Source organism: Osmia lignaria, chromosome 14 (assembly GCF_051020975.1).
Source record: "Osmia lignaria lignaria isolate PbOS001 chromosome 14, iyOsmLign1, whole genome shotgun sequence".
NCBI classification, from domain to species: domain Eukaryota; kingdom Metazoa; phylum Arthropoda; class Insecta; order Hymenoptera; family Megachilidae; genus Osmia; species Osmia lignaria.
Window position 1 is genome coordinate 6067935 of NC_135045.1, and position 24398 is coordinate 6092332.

The following is a 24398-nucleotide window of genomic DNA, read 5'->3' on the forward strand; positions in this document are numbered from 1 at the left end:
AAACTGATGATATATTTGAAAATAGCTTAATATTAGATTCAAAAATGGCTCCGTAATTATTTTTAATTTTGTGAACAATATATAATTTTCAAAATTTCACTTTTCAACATTTTATATACCGAAAATTATACTCCATCATTTAAGACCATTATGCATAATTACGTACACAAATTTTTGGAATCTACTATTGGTAATGTATTTGGTAAAGACATAACTTGTAGGGAACCGGTACACCGTTGTGATGATTATCAACCAGGTGTGTTAGTAGAATTTGGACGAACTGGTATAAAAGTAGGTATTCAAATAAAGAAACAGATAGTTTATCAGTTGAACAGTAATTAACATATTATAACAAAAGTAATTAAATTTTGTACAAATAAGATATTTTAAATCTGTGTTTGTTTTATTATAAACAGAAGTATCGATTTTGTATAATTCTCTGATTTTCTTTTATTTCTTTATTTGTTATGGATTTTTGCAAATGACTACATAACAAGACACTAATATGCCATATCACTTCTATATAAAGTAATGTAAATGTAAGATGTATCAAGAATTTTGCTTTTAGTGATTAAATTTTACATTATTTGCACGTAAATTTTTGTAAAAGCAAATTATGATTTTGGTATGTATCATTTTTTTTACTTCAATAATATTTTGTGTAGTTAGCATAATTAAAATAAGTACATCTTTGTATTATAATTGTTTCCAAACATAAACTTTAAGGATAGAATTTGTAAATTTACATTATTGCTATTAACAATATTTATTATTAGTTTTCTTTTTAAATATTTTACAATTATCGCGCTGTTTGAAATTAGCACTAGATGTCGCTTACTTGTTAAATTTTGGTCTGCTCCTTTCTGCAGTGCCAAGCCAAACACTTATTTTAGTAGCGATGTGCGATATGTTTTGGGAATGGTTTAAGATATTTTTACACAATTTATAGATAAACTATATATTTTAAAAGAATTATCATAAAAGGAAATTTTATATATTTCAAAATGCAACGAACAATGGTAATTATAAAGCTCTATTGGTACAGATTGTGTTAGTTTTTTATTTTTAATTCAATTATGTTATGGATTAATTAATTTTTGTATTAAAGTTTCTTTATTTTATAAGTATTATATTGTATAGGAAATAGTAAGTAATAAAATATTTTAAAATTCATTGGTCTTACTAATACATATTTAAGAAAACTTCAATATGTGTTTATGTAAAGTTGTTCAAGAAATTCTTGATGCCGTGCGGGTTGTGTGCTGCAGTACCTGCAATGAAACCTGTCAACTCATCTGAAGAACGTACTGCACCATGTAATACTGAAACACAAGCAAAGAAATTAGTAAAGCCTTCTGAACTACCCATTTATTCTGTTGATGATGGGTATAATAAACAGATGCCATGGTAAAGCACAAGTAATTTCATATTGATAAAAGTTCTTTATATATAAATGTTTTATAACAATTTTATTCATTTAGACTATAAATATATAATTTTAAGCCTTTGAAATTTTGTTGAAAAACATTGCATTATATGTTGCAAAAATTTTATATTATAAAAAATTCCTAATTCTTTATAGCATAGGATATCCTTCTATTGTGGAAGAAAATATTCGAAAAGTACGCGAAACAATACAAGAAGTAAAGGTTACATTCAATAATATTTCCTATAATGTTGCAAGTACTGTTGATCAATTTAGATGTATGTATTTGTACTCAGTATGAAGTGTCTGTATTTATTTGCTATAATCAAATATTAATTTTTCCAGTCATAATTGATTATCTTCAAGATGAAGCTAATCTTATGCCACGAATAGGAGCTGTTGGAATTGGTGGTTTATCAGGTTTAGTACTAGGTCTTAGAGGAGGCATGTTTAAACGGTTACTTTATACAACCACAGGAGCTGGTATTATTGGATGTATTTGTTTCCCTAAAGAAGCAAAACAGACATTGAATAGAGTGGAACACTATGGAAATATTAGTTACAATTTCGTCTATGGTGGTATATACAATTAACACACTTCAGTATTTAAACATATATTACAAAAATATTAAAAAGTAAAAATAGATTTTATTGTTTTTTTATATTTTTGTATGAAAATATTTCAGAAAAGTAAAAAATGAATGTACAGTAGAGTCTCGATTTTCCGCGGTAGTTTAAAATCAATGCTACTATCTAATATAAAGTTCAAAGCACCATAAATAATACGGAATCTCGTTTAAACAAGACTCCACGGTACGAATACCATGAATGGCAAACGATATGAACTTTATTTCAGACGTTTTAGCATTCTGAATTATTATTAATACGAAAATATTTCTTATATCTGTTAAATAGCTTAAAGTGAATTTATAATTTATATAGAACAAGGTTTAAGTTCAAACATGTGTTTTTGAATTGATATGAATTCTTTACGAAAAATATAAAAAAACAATTGTTTATGATACATTAATAATTTCAGTGAAACCAGGAAACAGTCCACAGGATATTTCATTAATTGACATGTTCCACCTGAAAAATGTGTTTGAATCAGAATATTTTCGTATGATAACATTCGATAAATTTTTCGAACAAAAAAAAGAGAATACAACTGAAAAACCGGAGGTAGGATGCAACGATCATATCACCTTATTGCATCATTCCTCCCTTACTTTATAATGTTAATATAGTTTGCCATTTTTTTATATAATATAATCTAGGATAGTGCTTTTAGATTTAAATAAGTGTATTATTTTAAAGATATTTATTGCAAACTTTAACTTATTAGTAATATATTTTAATTCGCTGATAATATCTTATTTAACAATTAAATACTTTATTCTTTAATCTCAAAATTGTATTAGAAAATGTTTGATTATAGTTTTGGAAAAGCCTCCTGAAGAGTTAGCAGAAACTCGCCTTCTTTCGTTTCATCGTAATAATGAAAATCGTTCAAAGTCTTTAGAATCAGTAACATTGAATGAAATCCCTAACAAGAATCCAAAATTTAAAGAATTCAAAAAACCAGATTAAACAAAAGTAAATAGGTAGCCTCCATATCCTCACAAACTTATAATTTCTGAACATTTCAATCATGATTATTTAAAGTTGTCTAAACTTTTTGTATAATTATCATTAAACAAAGATATTGTATACTTTTATTTTCTATTTTAGGAGAGCACACCAGATAAACCAGAAAAGGAAAAAAAATGAATCGTTACATTAAGTAGTCGTTGAATAATTTATGATATAAATGACTCATAAGAAGTGTAAATAAAAATTAAAAAATAAAAGTATTAAGAAACTATATTAATAAATAAGTCTTATTTTATTTACCGATTTCTCGAAAATCTGATTGTCAGTTGATAAATTGCAGAGCCGCTTTTTAGTAGATGGCGATAGTGCTCCCCTATTTTGGAAACCCGGCTGGTAAGTTGTTGAATAGTTTCCGCCATTTTAGTATAGATGACGCTAGGGTCGAATTTTTAAAATATTTAATTTATGGCGGTCTTTTTAAAATTCAAATTTGTACTATTATTACAATATTTATAGTACCAAGCGGTACATACATATTTCGAATACTTCACTAACTGTTGAATATTATATAATTGAGCAATGACCTATTTCCTACTAAAAAAGGCGAATGAAAACTTTAAATTTAATTACATTTAAATGAGGTAAATGAAGAAAACTTTAGGACATGTTATAATTTCAAGAAATTCCTTTCGAAGTAATACATATTTGACGGTATGATAAAAATAGAGATATTAGTCATAGTAAAGTGTACAAAACTAGTGGTGAACAGAATATTAAGGTTCACATTAGATGAGACAGGATTGATGAAGTGATTAATTGTTTCTGGGTACTAGGCAGAATTCGGTGCACTAGATTATCAACAGTATATAGAAAAAATGTTTCCTATTTTCCACATCGATAGAATTTATTTTAATTACTACATCAAGAAGCGACGAATGGTAATTTGTATTCATAGCTATCAGAGAGCTGCAAAATAAATTAAGTCGGGAAGTAATTAATCAAAAGTATCAAGGAAGTAGTTAATTAAAACCTGCATGGTTAAATGATGATCGTATTTACTCGAGGAACAATTCAAAATAATAACCCTGAATTTATTTGTATATTTTCTTCTATTTTACTTCTATAGTATTTCTCTAAAGTTTCTCTTTTTTAGAGACTTGATAAGACGAAGAGTCTTCTTTGACGCTCACCGCTTGTATTACAAAGTGATGTAACACTTAAAGAAGAAGCAGAATGATAAATTATTTTCAAGAAATTTTTACTGCTATTCACTGCGGAATTTAATCTGTATTCTAACAAAAAGTGTATCTGTCTCGAAGATCTCTTCAACCCTGTTCGTGAATTGAACGAGGTGCCACGTGTTAGCCGAATCAGTGTCAATAGAGGAGACACGGGATTGTCATTAAAGAGACACATGTGTGGAATGCGTGTACGATGTTGCATCGGCGTTTACAAGGAAAGAAAGATGGGGAGACATGGTATTAGAAAGGAGGGATCGAAGCAGAAAAAGAGGATACGCGTGGGGAGGGTGACTGCATCTAGACGACTATTACGTTCGGATAAGTTTCGCAGCGTTCCCCGGGGCTTCTTCATTCACATCGGTTCACTACGAGTTCGTTACCAGTGCATTTTCCTTTTTCAACATAGTTTAAAGAAATTCGCTGAAAAAATCATGATTTGACAAGGAAAGAGTAGCATGCGGCGGGACCACGTGAAGCAACAATGGAGAAGAATCACTGTCGGCTCCGTTTCTTGGACGCTTTGCTTTCTCCTACTAGGGTTGTATCCGGTGTTGGCCGATATCACTCTCCAAGATATGGGTAAATATATGTATTACAATTTACCAATTACGATTATCCTTACAATTTGAATTTAACAATTAGTTATAGTGAAAACGCTATAATTGCAATGATTTAAAACACATTTCCATTTGTTAACTTGCATGATCAATGTTGATTAAAATCATCTCTAATTCATTTTCTTTCAGTTGTTCAATTAAATGAAATTCATGGTGTCAGTCACTAGCTGGTAAAATTAAATACAGTCAGGTGAATAGGTGAATAGGTATAGTTAATAATTAATAACACTATTATATACTCTTGTATGTAGGTGTATACATATACATATATAAGTATACCCGTTGAAATTATTCTCGTAGACCGTGTAATAAAAGTCCGTTTACTATTGGATGTCTTTTTAAGTGATCCCTATTACATTAATTGAGCCGCTGCCCGTAGCATGCAAAACCGCGTGTTCTACTCTGGAAAAGAGGACTTCTTAATGGAACTGTTTTAACCGTTCGCCGTAACACGATGAGTTATGTCTGTCGAGTTCAGGGGTTATTAGGTTTCCAGTTGTCCATCGTGCCGTCACCCTGTTTATTTAATTACATGCCTCTCGCGTTTCTTGCAAAATCACAAACTTTCATCTGAAAGCCACGAAATCTCTTCGACATTCAATATTTAATTAATTTCAGAAAAGAATATTGTCGACTTGGTGGATGGTACCGGGATGCAACAGGAGCCAGTTGGAGTGATGTTAGCCCAAAATCGTTGTCACAGAAATGACACTGTCGCGTATAACATAACCGAGAGTGCTCTACTGACGATTAATACCAATACTCTGTTTCCTACCGGCATACCACGCGATTTTTCCATTTTAGTCGTTGCCAGGCCAAAGATCGGTTAGTTATGATTTTTAATTTACCTCGTAACACGTTTTTGTACGAGAAATTTATTGTACTACGTTTAGGATATCCGGTTGCCACGCTGTTTGCCATCTACAGCGACAGTGGCGAGGAACAGTTGGTGCTGTCATTGGGCAATGATGTAACTCTTTACTATAGTACAACACCAGACGATGAGGATCAATCGATTTCATTTGGAGTTGATATCTCGGATGGAAGATGGCATCGTTTAGGTATCAGCATCAAAGGAGACACGGTCACGCTTATCGTCGATTGCACAAAAACTATTTCCAAAGAATTGCGCAGGAAACTCGATGAAACGATCAGCGTCGATGGTATCATAATCATTGGTCAACAGCTTATAGATGGAAATATGTATTTGGTGAGTAGAATTAGTAAAAATACAGTGAACTCTTGCTATATTGCTGATCAGGGAGTAGTAGGGATTAATACATATTTATGAAATGATTTATAGGGGAGCTTGGAAATGTTGAAGATCGCTCCGATTCCGGATGCAGCTTACGAAATTTGCACGATCTTCGCTCCAGACTGTAGAAATCAATCGAGATACAGATCACGGATAAACAGTTACCCAAGCCAAGTGCGCAATTATGGCCCTGTAATACGTACAACTTCGTCCTCTTATTACGAGGCTTCAACGAATATTGGTATCACCCAACCAAGCCAAAATTTCAGATCTTCCAGCGAAGAGTCTGCGTATAATAGATCATATGGAACGAATTATAATAATATAAATTTCTCTAGAAACCACGATAGAACAGTTTATGAAGATTACGAAGAGGAAAATAAAGAAGGATCGGTGGAAGATAATGAAGGATACAATTTAACTTACAAAGTCAATACAACATCGAGACCAGATTTTCAAGAGACTCTTTCTAACAGCATTTATACAATAGATCAATATCAGACAACAACCCCGGAAACACCTGATAGTTCTGAGAATTTAATTGGAGGAATTCAAGATACCTTAAAATACACAGGGTCTTCTGAAGGATCCTACTACAGTGCTGTGTACTATAATACCCGAGGTCCACCAGGACCACGCGGATTTCCAGGTCCCCCAGGCGTGCCTGGGCCACCAGGCAAAAAGGGAGAACCAGGGAGAGATGGATTGGGAGGTTTGCAAGGTGTACCAGGTCCACCTGGTAACGTTTTTGTTCTACCAACATTAAATCAACAAGGAAACGAGAAAGGACCTGACACTCAGGTGGAAGCATTACGACAAATGCTTTCGCAGCACATGATGGCGATGAGGGGTGCCGAAGGTCCTCTGGGTTTGACAGGTATTTCAGGACCCGAAGGACCATCTGGACCTCAAGGTCAGAAAGGAGAACCCGGGGAAGTTGGCGAACCAGGACCTCGTGGAGAAAGAGGTACTGCTACATTTCGTTTCAGACATAATTATGAAGAAACGGATGATTTTCAAGAGATATACAGATAAAATTTGTTGTAGGAATTCCTGGTAACACTGGTAGAGAAGGTCGACGAGGACGACCTGGAAGAGATGGTGAACGAGGCTTGAGTGGACCACCTGGAATGAAAGGTGAACAAGGTGTACCTGGATTACCTGGGCTACCAGGTGACAAAGGTGAAAGAGGGCCTCCAGGAGCTACTGGTGAACCAGGTTTACCGGGTCACGAAGGGATGCAAGGTGACGATGGTCCGCCAGGTTTGCCAGGTCTACCTGGTGAAATGGTAATATAAACAACATGAATATAATTATATAAAAATAAATTATATCTAAATAGTAGTCAAATTTAATTTTGATATTATTTCAGGGACCTAGAGGATTCATAGGTCCACGAGGTTTTCCTGGATTACCAGGTAATCCTGGTATTCCTGGAAGCGAAGGTCCACCGGGAGCGAAGGGCAATACTGGCCCTCCAGGTTCTTCGGGTTCACCAGGATCACCAGGTCCAGCGGGACCAGCAGGTCCGCCTGGACCTCAAGGACTTCTGGGTCCAACAGGTTTAGTAGTAAGTTTTCAAAATATAAAATCAGTTCATCAAGGATTAAATTTATATACTTGATGTGTGTTCATAATTATGGTAATCTTATTAGGGACCTCAAGGAAAACCTGGTATTCCTGGACTTCCAGGAGCAGAGGGACCACCTGGCCATCCAGGGAATCCTGGTGCTCCTGGAATCAAAGGCGAACAAGGACCTCAGGGCCCACAAGGCCCATTAGGCTTTCCAGGAGTTCGTGGTGTAAAGGGTGATGAGGGTAAACGTGGAACACCTGGTGAACGCGGTGACAAGGGAGAGAGAGGTCTAGAAGGAGAAAAAGGTGATTCGGGTGCAAAGGGTGAACCTGGTTCATCAGGTCCACAAGGAATTCCTGGATTAGAAGGTTTAGAAGGATCAAAGGGTTTTGAAGGACCACGAGGTGAACGTGGTCCAACTGGTCCCCTTGGTGAAAAAGGTAAAACAGGCCCCCCAGGATTCGTTGGATATCCTGGAAATATTGGTGAAAAAGGTGATAAAGGTCAACCAGGAAGAGAAGGTCCTACTGGAGATAAAGGAGAAAGAGTAAAAATAAATCAATTCAATATTAATTAAACGTAAAATTTGACATAATTAAAGTGTATTACTTTTTTATTTTAGGGAAATAATGGTGCACCAGGAGAACGTGGTGAACCAGGTCCTAGAGTACGTAAAGAAATATGAAATAATTAAGGAAAAATTAAATGATAAATTGAAAAATTTAATTTAATGAAAACATTATAAGTTATTTAATCAAATTTAGTGTTAACTTTAGTATTGCTTGTAAAGGGATTCAGAGGAGCTCGTGGAAGACGAGGTGCCGAGGGTTTACCTGGACCAAAGGGCGATACAGGACAACCGGGTTCTCCAGGATTACAAGGAGAACCTGGCCCACCAGGCGTAGAAGGTCCCCGTGGATTTGTAGGACCTCCAGGCCAAGCTGGACTTGATGGAAAAGATGGAATCGCTGGCCCACATGGAGAACGTGGTCCAGTTGGTGATTCGGGACCAATAGGGCCACCAGGTGCATCTGGTGTTATTGGACCACAGGGTCCAGCTGGGGAGCCTGGCCAACCAGGTGAACCTGGAAATCCAGGAAATCCAGGACTTCCCGGAGAAACAGGTCCTCCTGGTGAACAAGGAAAGGAAGGACCGCCGGGACCTTCTGGTTTACCAGGGAAAGATGGTCCACCTGGCCCTAGTGGTTTGCCAGGATTTCCTGGTGAACGAGGATTAAGTGGTCTACCGGTTTGTCTTATTTTTAACAAATACACTAATTTAAAAAATTACACATTCATAAATTTAAGTTCTTTTGTAATGAAGGGAATGCTAGGATCAAAAGGAGAAATAGGGCCAACTGGTCCTCCAGGTCCACCGGGTGATAAAGGTGCTCAAGGAGAAGCTGGAAAAGATGGTGAACCTGGACCTCAGGGGAATCAAGGACCAAAAGGACCACCAGGACCAGCTGGTTTGAAAGGCGATAGGGTAATAACAATATGAAAATAAAGTGTAACATTAATTCAAACAAATGAAATATAGAATTTTATTAAATAATCAGTTTGTACTGATTAGGGTGAAGCCGGTCCACCAGGACCTATTGGACGAGATGGTTTATCAGGACAACGTGGATTACCTGGTTCTCCTGGTCCTGTGGGGGTTCCAGGAGAGGATGGCGATAAAGGAGACATTGGCCCACCTGGTGAGAAAGGATTCAAAGGATCTCAAGGAGAAATGGTAAATACAATTTAATTTTAATAACGTTAAGTATTTCTCTATGATTTTACTTTCTCTCAGGGCCCCCCAGGACCGCCTGGCTTACAAGGACTCCGAGGTGAACCTGGTGCTATCGGTTTACCTGGTGAAAAGGGGCCACCTGGCGAAATTGGAAGGCAAGGACCAAAAGGTGAAGATGGTCCTGTTGGCGCATCAGGTCCTCCTGGTCCTATAGGACCACAAGGACTACCAGGACCAGCTGGATTAAAAGGAGAAGTTGGAGACACTGGTGCAGTTGGTCCTGTAGGTCCTGCAGGAACTCCGGGCGAACAAGGTCCAAGAGGACCCAAGGGATCTGAAGGTTTACAAGGTCCACCGGGACCAGAGGGGCGTCAAGGAGAAAAAGGAGATGCTGGAGCACCGGGGCTTCCAGGTCCAAGTGGTCCCGAAGGAAAACCTGTAACATAATTGTTTATTCATTAGCAAAAAAAAGTTAAAAACTTCATGCTAAAATATATATTATATAGGGGGAACGAGGTCCTCAAGGTCTAAAAGGAGAAGAAGGGAAGAGTGGACCACCAGGACCACTCGGTAGCCGTGGAATAAGTGGTCCCGAAGGACCAAAAGGTAATGCAGGGCCTCCTGGTTTCCCCGGACCTCCGGGAGAACCCGGACTAGCTGGCCTAAAAGGAGAACCCGGAAAAGATGGCGAAGACGGTAAAGCTGGAGATCCTGGGCCGCCAGGGGAAATTGGTGCCCCAGGGAAGGAAGGGCTTCCTGGCTTACCTGGAAAACAGGTATAGAGTTAATACAATTATCTATCCAAGTACGTAATGTTTCTTCAAAGAACGTATAAAATTGTGAATTAATAATAGAAATTAATATTATTTAGGGACCAGAGGGTCCGGCAGGTTTACAAGGAAGTCCTGGAATGCCTGGAGAAAAAGGCGATATGGGTCTGCCAGGAGCACCAGGAATCCAAGGTCGTATAGGAGATCAAGGTTTACCAGGACCTCCAGGTTTACCTGGTTTAAGAGGACTTCCAGGACTCGCAGGAGAAAATGGTCCACTTGGTATGGCAGGAGCTGTGGGTGCTCCTGGAAAAGCAGGACCCATTGGACCCAAGGGTCCAAAAGGTGACAGAGGTAAAAGAGGTTTTAAAGGACATCGAGGTGAATTGGGCCACGTAGGACTCAAAGGGGAGCAAGGTGAAAAAGGAGAGCAAGGACCACGAGGTGCTACAGGACCCGAAGGACCCAAGGGTGTTCAAGGTCCGGTTGGTTTAATGGGGTTCAAAGGAAACGATGGCCCTCCAGGACTTCCTGGAATGGAAGGGCCACCAGGACCTAAGGGCAATGCTGGAAACGATGGACCAAAAGGCGAAAGCGGTCCTCCTGGACCTCCAGGTCCTCCAGGTCCACCAGCGGAACAACCAATGATTCCTCCAGAATTATTATTTACAAGAGAACAAATCTTAAGAAGAAAACGAGATGTTCCAAAGGAAACGTAAGAAAATGAAATAATTTTTATCCACATTATTATGACGCTGAGAATATGTTTTAGAAATGAGCCAAAGGAAGAACGTAAACCACCAGAAAATGTAGATAAAGAAAATCAGAATGAAGAAGAACTCGGACCTAAGTTTTTAGACATGTACAGCTCAATCTATGCTATGAGACAAGAATTAGATCGAATACGTAAACCCATTGGGAGCAGAGAAAATCCTGTGAGAACTTGTAAGGATCTATTTTACGGACATCCACACTTTAACAATGGTCTGTATTCCATGTGTTCATTTGAGACTTTTTAATTATACATATCAGTAATTAAAAAGTTTATAAAAACAGGCTGGTATTGGATCGATCCAAATTTGGGAATGGCCGATGATGCAGTATACGTTTATTGCAACATGACGAATATGGGTGAAACTTGTGTGCATCCTGACATCCACACAAGTCAGATGCCAAATATACCATGGAAAAAGGAAAATAATAAAACCGATTGGTATTCGAATCTGCGTGGAGGATTCAAAGTAAGTTTGAATGAATTTAATCAGTCGATTACTATTATAAGAGCCTCTTATCACTCGTTTGTGTTATAGATTACATACGAAACCATCGGAGTGGTGCAATTAAATTTTCTACGTCTATTGAGCCAAGAAGCTTATCAAAATTTTACTTATACTTGTATTAACAGCATTGGTTGGTACAATACTTTAAACGACGACTATGATTCTTCTTTGCGATTACTTGGTGCTAACGATGACGAGTTTTCGTACGCTGGTATAAAACCGCAGGTCACGATGGATAATTGTAAAACTCGTAAAAGTAAAGGGGAAACAGTGTTTCTGATTGAAAGTAAAATAATGCAACAATTACCACTGGTAGATTTCTATCCAGTAGATTATGGATTACCACATCAAGCATTTGGTTTCACAGTAGGTCCTATCTGTTTCAAATGAATTCAATTATGAAATTTTAATTGGCAAGACTGAATGTATATCACTGTCTTCCGTCATTCATTTTTTGCCGACGCGATAATATCGAGATAACGCTAATTTATTAATCAATTATGTATTAAGATGAACAATAGTGAGAATGTTAAATTTTTTCATGTACTTATGCCAAACATTGATATTTCTTTTTACGCGTTCGAAGAAATGAACAAGTGCCATTCAGAACTTAATAGAATGTAAGAGGTGCAATGTAACGTGAATATTTTTATTTATACAGGATACGAGCATTATAATTAATTTCACTGCCATTAGCATACGATGTATTCTATACAGTACATGCTGATTTGTTCATATGTTTATAAATAAAGTGCAATAATGAATATGATTTTTATTCATTTATCATCCTATCCGAGTTTCAAGTAATTTTAGTAATTTTACGTTATGGTTAATTAATTTTTTACAATTAATAGTGCATAATATAAGTTATAATTCTATTTATGGTATGGGAAGAACTCCATCATACGGTTCCGTGGTGTAGCGGTTATCACGTCTGCTTTACACGCAGAAGGTCGCCAGTTCGATCCCGGCCGGAACCATTTTTTCTTTTAATTTTCAAAATTCGCTATTTCTAATTTTAGAACATATCAAGAGTTTCATTTATATTTTATGAAGATTCAATAAATGAAAATTATATTAAAATTCAAATAGTTAACATATGTTAACTTTTAACAAGCTAAGTAGACCTTTCCTAAACAAATATTCTAATTACTCCAATGATACTGTAAAATAAACATAAAATTTATAGAAAATGATCTGAAAATATTGCAAAAGTATTAATAACATTGCTATGTTAAAAATAGTGTACTGAAGCTACATTAAGTTTCAATTGAATTCCCATACATACATCACCGGCTCGTTTCCTTGGAACAGAGTGAATTAACTTGTCAGTCGAAGCTTACCACGAACAGAACTCCATCCAGTTGTTGGGTAACTACGCGAACCACGTCGTTCGCATCTTAGAAGGGCTGAAAGTGAGAAGTGATTCAGGGCAGGAGGAATCGAAGGAATTTCGCGAGAATGACAGTATATGCGTGGGTGAACCGTGAGAAAAGGCAGATGGTACCTTGTCGTAGTGGTCGACGGTTCACACTTTCAGCTCGTTCTCTTCTGGTGACAAGAAAACCAAAGTGACGGTACAGGGACGCTTTTATCAGAACCATCTTCGCTTCCGTTCCATTTGTCACGTGATACAAATAGATCAATAGACAATGATATCACGATGCCAAAAGTATATCTTTATAAATTATAATAAACGAAAATATTTTTCACTAAAGGAAACATTTGTTCCTGAAAATGAATGACTTATGACTTTATCAATTTCCTATAGCATCCAATTTTTATTTATTCCTCCAATATGGATTGACATACATATATAGAAAGAATATTTAATAAAATTTATATAATTGATAAAATGTATCTGAACTGAGGAGAGTGAACAGAAACCGAGTTCTTTTGAAACGAGCCAACCCTGTCCCTGAGCGTTTGCTCGAGAAATGGTATGGGGGATAAAAGGTTTCCTTGTTTAACAAAATATCGTCTCTGAGCCATTAGCCCGACCGTTGCCACTTCAACGCGATTTTCTGCTCCTGCCACGTCGAGAAGGTGCTTCAGAATCTACGGATCCTTCGACCTATCAAGTGCAGACCGCTTGCTTTTCCTCGACAGAATCGCACCGATGCGGTGGAAATTAAGTTTTTCCACTTACTATCTTTTTTCATCTCTGATATGTATTGTAAACATTCAATTATTTGCATCTTCGTAAAAATATCCTTCCTTAAACAATACAAAAAATTACTGAATATTTTAGTGGTAATTATTATAATAGAATTATGTTTTCTTTTTTATTTTATTGATTTTTGTTCTATTCATAAATGTGTTGAGTAATGAAAGAGCACTTAAGACAATAAAACAGTCCAATTATGCAAACTAGGGATCATCGAACGTACAACACGTGCACGAGAGACGGCGATCATTGATTTTCAGACAATAATAAATAAAATATTCATCGACGGTGCCGGTTATTACGACTATCTCTCGCAATCGTAATATTGTAGCCCGTATCGTGTGAAACTTACAGGTGTAACTCACTAGCGTTTCATTGCTACCATCTTTTAAAAAAGTGTTTCAAATGGAATTCTATCTGGATAGAAATTGTCAGCAAGTTTTAAGCTTTAAATTGATATACAATAAGTGTTAATTTATAGTACAATATTTTTATGTCATCAAATTGTGTCTAAATTAATCGTTTAACAAAGTAGAAAGAGCCACAAGTAGTCAGACACGTTATACTTGTTTCATTTCTGAAGCTATGTTTTCCACTTGTATAAACAATGTAATTTTAATGTTATATAACAATTATCTTGTTTGTATTTCATCGTATGAATTAAGGATTGATACGCAACAATTTAAAAATTCCTTCCTTTGGTATCCTATGATCGCGTTATCCACGATACTATAAAATCGTCGAACAAGCGACAAGTTGTCGACTCTGATGGAGTTTCCTCTTAGAGTACTCGTCGATTAGAGGGGAAACGCGTGAGTTGACTTTCGCGCTTCCGACGGTGGAGTTTCCTCCGACCGCTCGAGGGGTTGCTTTCATACCACCCCGTGGAACCATCATAAGCTCCAAGGAAGTTGCCCCGCCTGCCGGCCAATCATCTACGGGCCTCAGCCACCCTCGTGTGCGCGATTTCTCGATTGGGCGTGCTCCGAGAGGCCGATCAACGGCGACGCACCCTGACCATCCCTGCAGCCGCGAACAGAGACCAAGAATTACGAGCCATAGATCACGCGTACACCCTGTGCACTTTGTGGTCGACGTAGTCCTCGTGATAAAGAACCTTCAGTTTGATTTTATAATCGTGATACCTTTGGATTTTTTTTTTTTTTTTGAACGAGCTGGATCGATGGAGCAACGTCCATTGGAAAATGGACACGAAGAGGGTCGAGTGACCATAGGTACATTTAAATCGAAATATTCTTGATCGAAGTGCTGTGATCTTCTTTGATTAGTGATTTGTATAGAAAAATAAGTGTTTAATTTTTTGTGTTTTTTTTTTTGTTAATCGATTTGGTATTTCAGTGGTATTCCTATTGATAACAAGCTAAAGTGAACTAGAGCGAGATTCGCTCTAGAGCTAATCCTTTTTCGGCCATTTCCGGTCAGACCGGAAAAAAAAATTTTTTTCGACGATTCGTTGAGATTTTGACCCACTAAACATAATGGCGCAAGAATTTTTTTCGATAACTCTTACCGTTTGACCTGTACAAAAGTGATAAAAAGTCTAAATGCTATAGCTCCCTTATCAAGATTTTCAATTTAGATACGGGTTGGCTAATAAAATGAGGTTTTGGTTGTTGATAAAGACTCTTATCAGGGATACATATTTTAATTTTCTTTGATTTATTTTGGATAAAAATACCATTGAAATACCAGATTGATTAATAAGAAAGGAAGAAAATACCAAGTATTTTAATTTAATTTTAAAAATATCAAAGGGTGTACAATATTAAGAACAGAACGAAAAAGTATTCAATAATATGGATTTACTAAATTCTACATTTTGAGGAATTTAATAAACGATTTTCTTAATGTTGAAAGCTCTTTAAGCTGCTATTGAAGTGAGAATTCAAAGAAGAGGGGAAAAATTATTAGAAATTCATCTGTGAAAATCTACAGACTATTCAAGAATAAACTATCCAACTGTCGAATCTATTCATTGCAAAGCAGAATTTTTATATTTCATCCTACCGTCAACATTAACCATCGAAGAGATCGCTTTACAGGTAAGAATGTATAAAATAGAATTTTAGTTTAAAGTGCCAATTATTCTATAATTTGTCTTATGTCAGTGTTGTCTAGATTTATCTCCTATACGGTTTCTTGTACCCTACTTTTGAAAAGTAGATTCTCCAAATAATTAAACAATTCATAACTCTCCACTTTTCCTTAAGTGCATAAAACGATTAGGCGTGACATGTGTCGCCGTCAGACAGTTTAGTAATAACCGTGAGTAAACGCACCTGTAAGGCTGGCTTTTTCGGCACTGAGGCGTGTAATTGTCGTCATCGTGTCAGGTCTACCCATATGCCAAAAATGTATTCGCACATGTTAGTGTAACCCCAATACGAAATCATCGAGTGACAATATTCCTTTGCACGCGATCTGTCTGGTCTGCTCGTCCATTTACAATATCCCTGGTTCTCTGAATTCAATATGCATTGAAAAATAAAAATGATAAGAAAATTTTTAATTAAAAAACAGCCTAACTTAGTCGCAAGTTTTATTATGAAACAATATATGAGTAAATTATGTTTGAAGTAGAAGAAATATAAAACAGTTCATAGGAAACGATTGTGCACCAGCTGTACCACGAAAGGCAGAAAAGTATCTGTTACGTGAAATCACGGGTGTTTCGGGTTTTTCACGTACATGCTGCACGAGTGTCGTGCATGGCAATCATGCAATCACTGCCAATCGTGTGAATCGTGCACGTGCACGACCGAAGCTAATTCTACACGCCGTACGGTAAATTAAAATCAGTTTGGAAGTCTCCACTTCCGGTATTTTTAATTAGACATACGTCAGAGGTACCAGAAAATTAGATGAAATGATTTTTATGAGCCAGCTGACATGATCATCTTGATTAATAGGGTGGATTTGACCCCCTGCCAAAAAAAAAGAAAATATGAACTAGTCCCCTTACCATTCTAAAATTCTAAACTTCTAAAATTCTAAGATTTGAACTAACATTATATTCATACTGTTACGACTATAGCACAACGTGATTTATTATTTAAGAGTTTCTAATAGCAGTCGACCCTCCTGAATGGCAAAAGTCACGTCAGGGGTGGCATAGGCTAACGACAATATTTACCTGAAATTTTTGAAAAATTGATAAAAACACATGATAGCAAGTGGAAGAAAGGAAACTCGTTAAATATCTATTTGGAATCCTATAATTATTTTGTTAATTAAAAATCATGGATTAAGGGGAGTGAAATCATATATGTACCATGATAAATTGATGGTTTACCATAGAGAAGGGAGGTCCAGGTGAAAGTTACTCAGCAAGGTGTGACAAGCCTGGTAGTATAACTTGGAAAGGATGTTTATCGCCACGTGCCGTTTTTCTCAATGAACCCTCTTTTGAAGCTTCCATTGTGCTGGAACAATGAACGCCACCGACATGATTAAATTAAAGAAAAGAAGCCCGACGAAAAACACGAGATGATCCTCGAATACACGAATAGTTTGATCGATGATCGATTAGAAATAAATTGTTTCTATCAACACGAAATTTTTCTTCTGCTCCCATCACAGAATAATTAGAATGTTTAAATCCAAGGAAACAGACATCAAATAATGACACTCTATTACTTCCGACGATCCATCAGCGTTTTTTATGCGAAAGGACGCACATGACGTGACGAGGAAAAAAATTTACATAGGAGCCGGTCGAATTTTCAATCGAGGTGACGGAACTTTCGCCACATCGCATCGAGTAAAACTATCGAAAAGTCATCGGAGTGACATTAAGTCGAGTTGCAGCTGTGACAAACTCGTATCAGAGTTCGTATGATCGATGGGTTTGAATTAAATTACTCTAAAAATAATATCCTTCCTATCCTCAACTTATCTTTAGAAATTTTGTCTTCACATTCCATTCAACAGCTATAGTCAATTTTGTCGTGTCTATTGATTATCTATTTTTTGTTATAATGATTATTTTATAACAGCTATAGGTGGTATTACAATAGACGCTTTCTACGTCTTGACAGGGAAAGCAGGAGAGAATTTGACTTCAGACAGCTCGTGTGTCGTATAATTCACGACATATGTTACATGCGTGCGTAAACGGAATAGGTGTTCGTGCAAACAGGATTAAATAATCCGCCCATCTGTAACTGTACATTGAAAAAAGCCAACCAACCATTTGGCTACGGTACTCGACTTCTGGCAAATCATAAATACTTAATTGCCCTCCATATCAGTGCGTGCTGACCTCTTCTAATTTTACAATGATTATATAAACTGATAAGTACTCTTTGAGCAAAAGAGTCGAGGAGCAGTTATTGTTAGTAAAAAAAAAATTCCTTCTCTTTCTTGCTGTCGCATATATCACGAAGAAATTCTTTGTTAGAATAAAAATATTATGTCAGGTTGACCCTCGCACGCGACCACTATTCTATGGGGCGGACTATCGAGAAGTCAGCCCTCCAGGCAAGATCTCCTCTTGGTCGATGGCAATGATAATGACGGTGTCGGTGAAACTGGTCTCGGGACGAAGGGTGCGGTGAAGCGTGGCATCATCTACCAGGACTCTCGGTGGTAAACCACCGACGAGGCTGAGCGATGCTTCACGTCACCGATGCATTATTGAGCCTGGGAACCCTACAGGTGGCCCGGCATCCTATTAGACCATGGAAGACCGTGGCAGAGTCGCCCCAAGGGCCTCAACAAAGAGGGAGCTTTCACGGGGAAAAAGGACACGGAGAACGGAGAGGTGGAGAACCGTGAAGGGCTTGCAAAAGTCAACGGAAGTGTGGAAGAGGGTGTTTTAGCTTGACCTCCCGGTTACCTCGACTTCCTGACTTCCGACTTCTGTTTTCTGAAAAACGTTTCAGTTTTCTTCTCTTTTTTCTTTTATGAAAAAAATAAATATTCCTTTGATCTTTTCCTCGAACGAGTCGTTCCATTCACTGGTGTTTTATAAGAATGTGGAGGTACCTGATAAATAATTTCCAGGTGGAAACATGCGAGCTTTTGAAGTACTATATTCAATACTCTATCGATGGTGTTAGCGATCTAAAATTAAGGAGATTCTTAATGCATCCTGTTTTAATTTTGAGTCATTACATTGGATTTTATCTGTAGAACCTCTTGATACATAGAGGAATGTTAAACGTTCCAATTATACTGAGGGTCTTTAATGCTATCCAGTTTGCTCTAGAAGTCAGTAAGTCGTAAGCATTCATAGAATCGAACGGCGGTATCGGTGAACAATGTTTAACAATCATCAAGCTTCTCATTACATATTGCAATATGCAACGGCCCGTCGTTCGGTGACTATAAGTTTCTCCGTTGAACTGCACGTTAGTCACGAGAACCGTGTGTGCTGCATCGCTGAAACTGACACATAATACATGTAATAGTAACGGTAGTTTGAGGAAAAGCAAAACTGTTATTGCCGTTTCACAGGGGTCAACAAATGGTTATTACGTGCGATGAAACAAACTGTTATTCAGAGAATAGGAAAACAGTATAGAATAGGAAATTTCATACAGAGTATTATTTTAGAGATTTTTAATAAAGATAAATTGTTTACTCACTTGGTACCTTATCAAATTAATTTAATATTAATGTTACTTCGAATTTTCTTAAAACATCTTAAAATCACAGTCTTCGATTCTACCCTTCTCTAATCGCAGTTTGATGAATAGATACAAGAAAATGGAAGACAACAGTCGGGGTGAAAGTTTATGCAAAGTTTGCGGCGACAAAGCATCTGGAAAGCATTATGGAGTACCAAGTTGCGACGGATGTCGTGGATTCTTCAAGCGGTCGATCCGCAGGTATGCAAGGTAATTAATTTCCTTAATGTAAATATAAGAATATTATCACTTTAAATATTCATTTCATTCCCGTGAACAATTTCTGAACTTTTTAAATATTTGTGAGTATTGTAATCGGTTTGATTTGAATACTTTGTTCAGGAATCTGGACTACGTTTGCAAGGAAAATGGTCGCTGTATCGTGGACGTTTCACGTCGCAATCAGTGCCAGGCATGTCGTTTCACCAAGTGCCTTCAGGTCAACATGAAACGAGATGGTACGCTTCGTTTCAATGGTGATTAAGTTTCTTTCTATTAACAATAGTACAGAGAAACAATTATATTGTCATCAAAACTATTTGTAATATTTAAAAAAAGCCAGAAAGACTTTGCTCAGAAGTTAGTTTTACTGTCACCCTCAAGGTTCAATGACACCCCATCTGTCAGAAGGCTTGCGGATGACAGGAACCGATTTCTCTCGTTTCTCGGGTCGCGTCTACCCACGTAACCCACCTCGAGGATATTACAATGCATGTAGACGTTTCGTTGCTCGACGAAAAAGCAAAGAAGGGCTGGCGAATGAAAAAAAAGGGTGCTTACGCCCACATGAAATTCTATATTCGTGCTTGCTCACGCCAGAATCCGGAAAGTTAGCCTTGCCACGAGTGGGACAGCAGTGTCATGAGCAGCCTGACGTTCACAGCTTTTGTAAACACTTCCAGCCCGGCCCGATAATCCAAACACTTGATTGCGCGGGGATATCAATTAGCGAGGGACGGACGAAAGGTGCTATTAAGGATCCGCACACTTCCATCGGATATGATGGTACTCACAGTGGAGTGAAAAAAAAAAAAAAACGAAAGTGAAGGATCAATAGCGATGCATCAACGAGAGAAATCGGAGCGTGATTTTATTTTAGTAGGGAACATTTGTGCTTCGATGCGGTCCAAGAAATGGATTTATTCATTGGGATTCTTTTCTCTAGTTGTTGTTTCTTAGATGATTTTTGGTGCCATCGTTCTGTGACTGAAGAAATAATTACACTGTGATGTTAATTGAATATAATCATTGAAGTTTTATGATACTCACAGCCGTTCAACATGAAAGAGCTCCACGGAATACATCATCTTTGGTCACGGCTGCAAGGAGAGGTCCTTCAGGATTGTATCCAGGAATTCCTCACGTTTACCATGCCGCGAGCAATCCTTATCATCCCCTTTTATATCCTGCGTTGTTCCCTTTTAAGCCAACAGTGTCAGCCTTCACGCCATCAGTCGGTAAGAATAAAGCTGTTTCTTAATTTCTCATCCTTTGTCATGAGAGGCTGTTTTCTGCATAACTTTCAGCAACCTGTAAAAAAATAATTACAAGTTAGTTCAAGTATTTTATAATTTACAGCACACTTTTTGCCACGATCACCAACAGAATCATTGACAGTGACTCCAGCTAAAGAAGATGAAGTGACGAGTTCCGAGGAAGCTGGAACTATTGACACAAGAATTGAACCAAAAGGTAAAGACTTTGAAAAGGGGACTTATTCAATGATTCGATATTAAAATTTAATGGTTGATGTTGAAATGATATATGGTTTTATAGAGGAATTAACGAGTAGCCGCTTAGCACCACCGACCATCAACTCTGTGTCCTCAGAATACGTGCCCAACTTTTCCATTCTACCTACAGAGAATATTTACGAATTTGCAGCAAAATTGCTCTTCTTTGCAGTCAGATGGGCGAGAAGTATTCACTCATTTCTACAAGTAAATTCAAAAAATTATTTACAGTAGTCTGATAGAAAATTTAAATTTCTATATGCCCTTTTTCTTCTAGCTGCCATACAGAGACCAAACTATTCTCCTGGAGGAATCTTGGAGCGAGCTTTTCGTCCTGACGGCCGCTCAATGGAACTTCCCCGTCGAAGAGACAGTTTTAGTACCTAATGATATATTACCTGAAAGGAAAGAAGTGCTTGTTGACGAAGTGAGAAGGCTGAGAGAACTGTTAGCGAAATGTACCCTTCTCAGAGTTGATCATTCAGAGTATGCTTGCCTAAAAGCTATAGTTCTCTTCAAAGGAGGTATAATAAATCAAAAATTAAATTTACATGCAAGCTTTCGATTCTACAAATTTAGACATAACAAAATAATATTTTTAATTCAGAATCACGAGGACTCTGCGAGCCAGGAAGAGTAACAGCATTGCAAGAACAAACGGTTGCTGTATTCTGCGAAAGAGATGCACGCAGGGTTGGACGACTTTTACTGCTGTTACCCCCAGCTCGCGCACTCTGTCGATCAACCCTGCAAGAATTGCTATTCAAACCAACAGTAGGGGACGTTAGCGTGGAACGGTTATTGGGAGACATGGTTAGTGCCCTCAGACCGACATAACCTAAAATCTACTCGGTCGATACCGTATAAACGAATTGCATAATAATTTACAATTTGTTTCTAAACAAACGAACGATTCTAGTTATCGGGGTTCGTGATTACCCTGCATTAGTTTTGTAAAGGCTATTGTCCAAGGAAGTTATAAAAATGTCGGCTACTTTTGCGTCGGTGAAAAAGATCCCTTGGAAAGGTCAGATGTCGACGCAACTGTTCAATATTAATCCATTCGATGTCGACGTTTTACCATAAGATGATCCTCAGGAAATGCAATTCTTTTTTTCTAGTCATATCACGTTTTTCTAGTTACTCTAACATCCTCTAATCCTTTGTTTTTATATTGATATAAATTTTTTTAAGTATCGGATTTCGCCAGAGTTGCAAATTTCATATCAAAAACACGTAAAAAGTTGTCTAACAATAATCCAAACGAAGCTGGACACGATTTATCTGAAAACCGTATCGTTAATGTATTAAAATTCATGTTATTAAGATAAAATTAAAAATACTGATCGTTACTTATGTATTATTCTATTAGGGATAATAAAATAATACATTACAACACTGTTTCATGTCATTTTATATTGTTGTCTTACCTTTACTAATCTCTTCGCTTATATTTCATTCCTCGGTTTGTTTAAATTTCGTCATCTATTGAATGGTGTTCTGGGACTGCTCCTGGTAACTAGAGAACATGAAAGCAGAAGAGGTATCCGGCGAAATCGTGCGACAAGGATAGCAACTACTGTGCGAGAAGGACAAAGGTAAGCCCCGCCTATCCATAATGGCGGCGTGAACAAACAACAAATAATGGAGAAAAATAATTAATTACTTGCTGCTCGCCCACAATTGAAGTATGCATTTTTAAGATCACTTATTAAAGTATAAAATCGTAGGAAATTTCAGGAATGGGTATTGTAAGCATTCTGACCATAATTAAAATTATTAATAATATAAGAATTGAGGGCGGACGGCAATAATCATCATCCGGGATTTTCAACGACATTGATTTTGCAAGTTTAATTTATACACTTTTATAATTAGAGAATAAAAACTTATCCAAGCGTATACTGCAATAAGCGATCATGAAAGTGCACGAATTGTGCGTAGAGAATTAGTGATTAACGATTTTCCTTCTGGTAATTGTCATTTACTGAACGCCGCCATTGTGGATTGAAAGTCTATGTCTGTCTTTGTTGCACAGTATACGCTATCCTTGTCGCACGATTTCGCCGTATACTTCCTACATGTTTCTGCTATCCTGGTATCAGGAGTTTAGTTCGAAACTCCAAACGCTAGATGGAGTTGATCAAATTTTTATTTAGCGGCGATACATAACCGTGTGGATAATTCAGTAATGTATTTCTTACTCTAATATTTACATACCTGTATATTAAATTTAATTGTTTTGTAACTTATTAATAAAAAAAAATTACTGTTGCAGAACCTGTGATTATCCTTACATCTAGATCGTTGCATATAAAAGAAGTCAGACAGAATTTGATGAAATAAAAGTATCGCAAAATAACCCTGATCATCGCTAAGAAAAATATAAATATAAATATAAATTTTTGAATTATTGCTATTGAAAATTTTATTTCCAACAACTTAATAAATTCTTTATAACTATGTATCATGCGTCTCTTATTTATCTTCTTGTTACACTTGCATTAATTAATTAACCGATAAAGTATGACAAATAGCAAAAGAATAAAAAAAAAAAAATAAAGTAAAAATTAAGAATATTAAAAATTGCGGGCATCGCATAATCACGATTTATATTTTAGCAAGACTTTTTGAATTTCTGAAACGTTTATTTCACATCACAACAATAGAATTCGTTTACACAGTGTATGGCGTCTGCGGCGTTAATTAAACTTCGTATGGATGATTATCAGGGGAAAGATTGGCATTATAGAAGAAAAAAATAGAAATAGTAACGCACACAATTTTTTTTATTAACTAGAATAATTTATTTTTTCATGGTAGAAAAAGGAGAATGTATCTTAACTCATGGACTGCAGTGTACTCATACAATACATACAATCCTCAATTGAATGATACACAAAATTCATTATAAATTGATTTCTTAATTATTTCCTTGTCCTCGTGTAATCTGCTTGTGTGTGAAATGTTCAATCCGAAAGAGACAACTATTAATTTCCTATGTCGTTTCACGTGGTGTTTTATGCGATTTATGAAGGGGGAAAAAATAGCTCTGAGTGCGAATTTTCCGTTTACATTTTTTATTCTTATTTTCCACGAGGTCTGCTTCTTTTTGGACCAAGAGAAAGACAGAGAGATAGGGGGGTACTAGAAAGTGCCGAAGGGAAAATGAGGGAAGATAAACGAGAAATTGAAGATGGAAACGTGGAATGGTCGGTGGAAAATCTTTGAGAGCGACACCATCGAGAATCGACCGAACGATAGAAAATAAAAAGAATTTCAGAATAGTGAAAAAATGAAAATGGAAGCAAGGAAAAAAAAATAAAGATGTGCAAATGTCTCGTTCGTACAATC

At 36.8% G+C, this 24398-nt stretch overlaps 3 protein-coding genes and 1 non-coding gene across 9 annotated transcripts; all 4 read left to right on the top strand.

The window, feature by feature from the left end:
* Positions 1-135: 135 nt before the first annotated feature.
* Mic26-27 (MICOS complex subunit 26/27) lies at positions 136-3296 on the top strand. Of its 6 annotated transcripts, none has more exons than XM_034326998.2 (6): positions 136-291; positions 1226-1407; positions 1583-1704; positions 1772-2005; positions 2466-2608; positions 3158-3296. In XM_034326998.2, exons 1-6 carry the CDS (start codon positions 151-153, stop codon positions 3194-3196), a joined length of 861 nt encoding a protein of 286 aa, XP_034182889.1. In that variant the 5' UTR covers positions 136-150; the 3' UTR covers positions 3197-3296. The 6 variants fall into 6 exon arrangements, with proteins under 6 accessions (XP_034182889.1, XP_034182890.1, XP_034182891.1 ...); XM_034326999.2 differs by lacking the exon at positions 2466-2608 and adding an exon at positions 2865-3022 and having other exon boundaries at positions 3158-3290; XM_034327000.2 differs by lacking the exon at positions 2466-2608 and adding an exon at positions 2865-3030 and having other exon boundaries at positions 3158-3253.
* Positions 3297-4553: 1257 nt separating this feature from the next.
* LOC117605606 (uncharacterized) lies at positions 4554-12242 on the top strand. Its single transcript, XM_034327129.2, has 17 exons — positions 4554-4839; positions 5496-5702; positions 5771-6087; positions 6181-7099; positions 7180-7421; positions 7505-7702; positions 7788-8255; positions 8331-8375; positions 8499-8957; positions 9033-9194; positions 9282-9443; positions 9504-9881; positions 9950-10219; positions 10315-10928; positions 10986-11197; positions 11270-11454; positions 11524-12242. The coding sequence occupies exons 1-17, from the start codon at positions 4716-4718 to the stop codon at positions 11881-11883; spliced, it is 5322 nt and encodes a 1773-aa protein (XP_034183020.2). The 5' UTR covers positions 4554-4715; the 3' UTR covers positions 11884-12242.
* Positions 12243-12400: 158 nt separating this feature from the next.
* On the top strand, positions 12401-12473 carry TRNAV-UAC (transfer RNA valine (anticodon UAC)). The gene has a single exon. It is a non-coding gene; the product is annotated as a tRNA-Val (tRNA).
* Positions 12474-15542: 3069 nt separating this feature from the next.
* LOC117605748 (nuclear receptor subfamily 2 group E member 1) lies at positions 15543-21881 on the top strand. Its single transcript, XM_034327421.2, has 8 exons — positions 15543-15723; positions 19381-19521; positions 19654-19769; positions 20583-20768; positions 20890-21003; positions 21088-21251; positions 21322-21568; positions 21652-21881. The coding sequence occupies exons 2-8, from the start codon at positions 19391-19393 to the stop codon at positions 21879-21881; spliced, it is 1188 nt and encodes a 395-aa protein (XP_034183312.1). The 5' UTR covers positions 15543-15723; positions 19381-19390.
* The last annotated feature ends 2517 nt before the right edge of the window (positions 21882-24398 follow it).

Bases quoted from the DNA above. Each gene is read 5' to 3' on its own strand.
- Mic26-27 (XM_034326998.2), top strand. From the start codon at position 151: ATGCATAATTACGTACACAAATTTTTGGAATCTACTATTGGTAATGTA. The intron at 1,408-1,582 runs GTAAAGCACAAG...AATTCTTTATAG, and splicing joins TATAATAAACAGATGCCATG to CATAGGATATCCTTCTATTG. The intron at 2,006-2,465 runs GTATATACAATT...TAATAATTTCAG, and splicing joins TTACAATTTCGTCTATGGTG to TGAAACCAGGAAACAGTCCA.
- LOC117605606 (XM_034327129.2), top strand. From the start codon at position 4,716: ATGCGGCGGGACCACGTGAAGCAACAATGGAGAAGAATCACTGTCGGC. The intron at 5,703-5,770 runs GTTAGTTATGAT...TACTACGTTTAG, and splicing joins CGTTGCCAGGCCAAAGATCG to GATATCCGGTTGCCACGCTG. The intron at 11,455-11,523 runs GTAAGTTTGAAT...TTTGTGTTATAG, and splicing joins ATCTGCGTGGAGGATTCAAA to ATTACATACGAAACCATCGG.
- LOC117605748 (XM_034327421.2), top strand. From the start codon at position 19,391: ATGGAAGACAACAGTCGGGGTGAAAGTTTATGCAAAGTTTGCGGCGAC. The intron at 20,769-20,889 runs GTAAGAATAAAG...TATAATTTACAG, and splicing joins AGCCTTCACGCCATCAGTCG to CACACTTTTTGCCACGATCA. The intron at 21,569-21,651 runs GTATAATAAATC...TTTTTAATTCAG, and splicing joins TATAGTTCTCTTCAAAGGAG to AATCACGAGGACTCTGCGAG.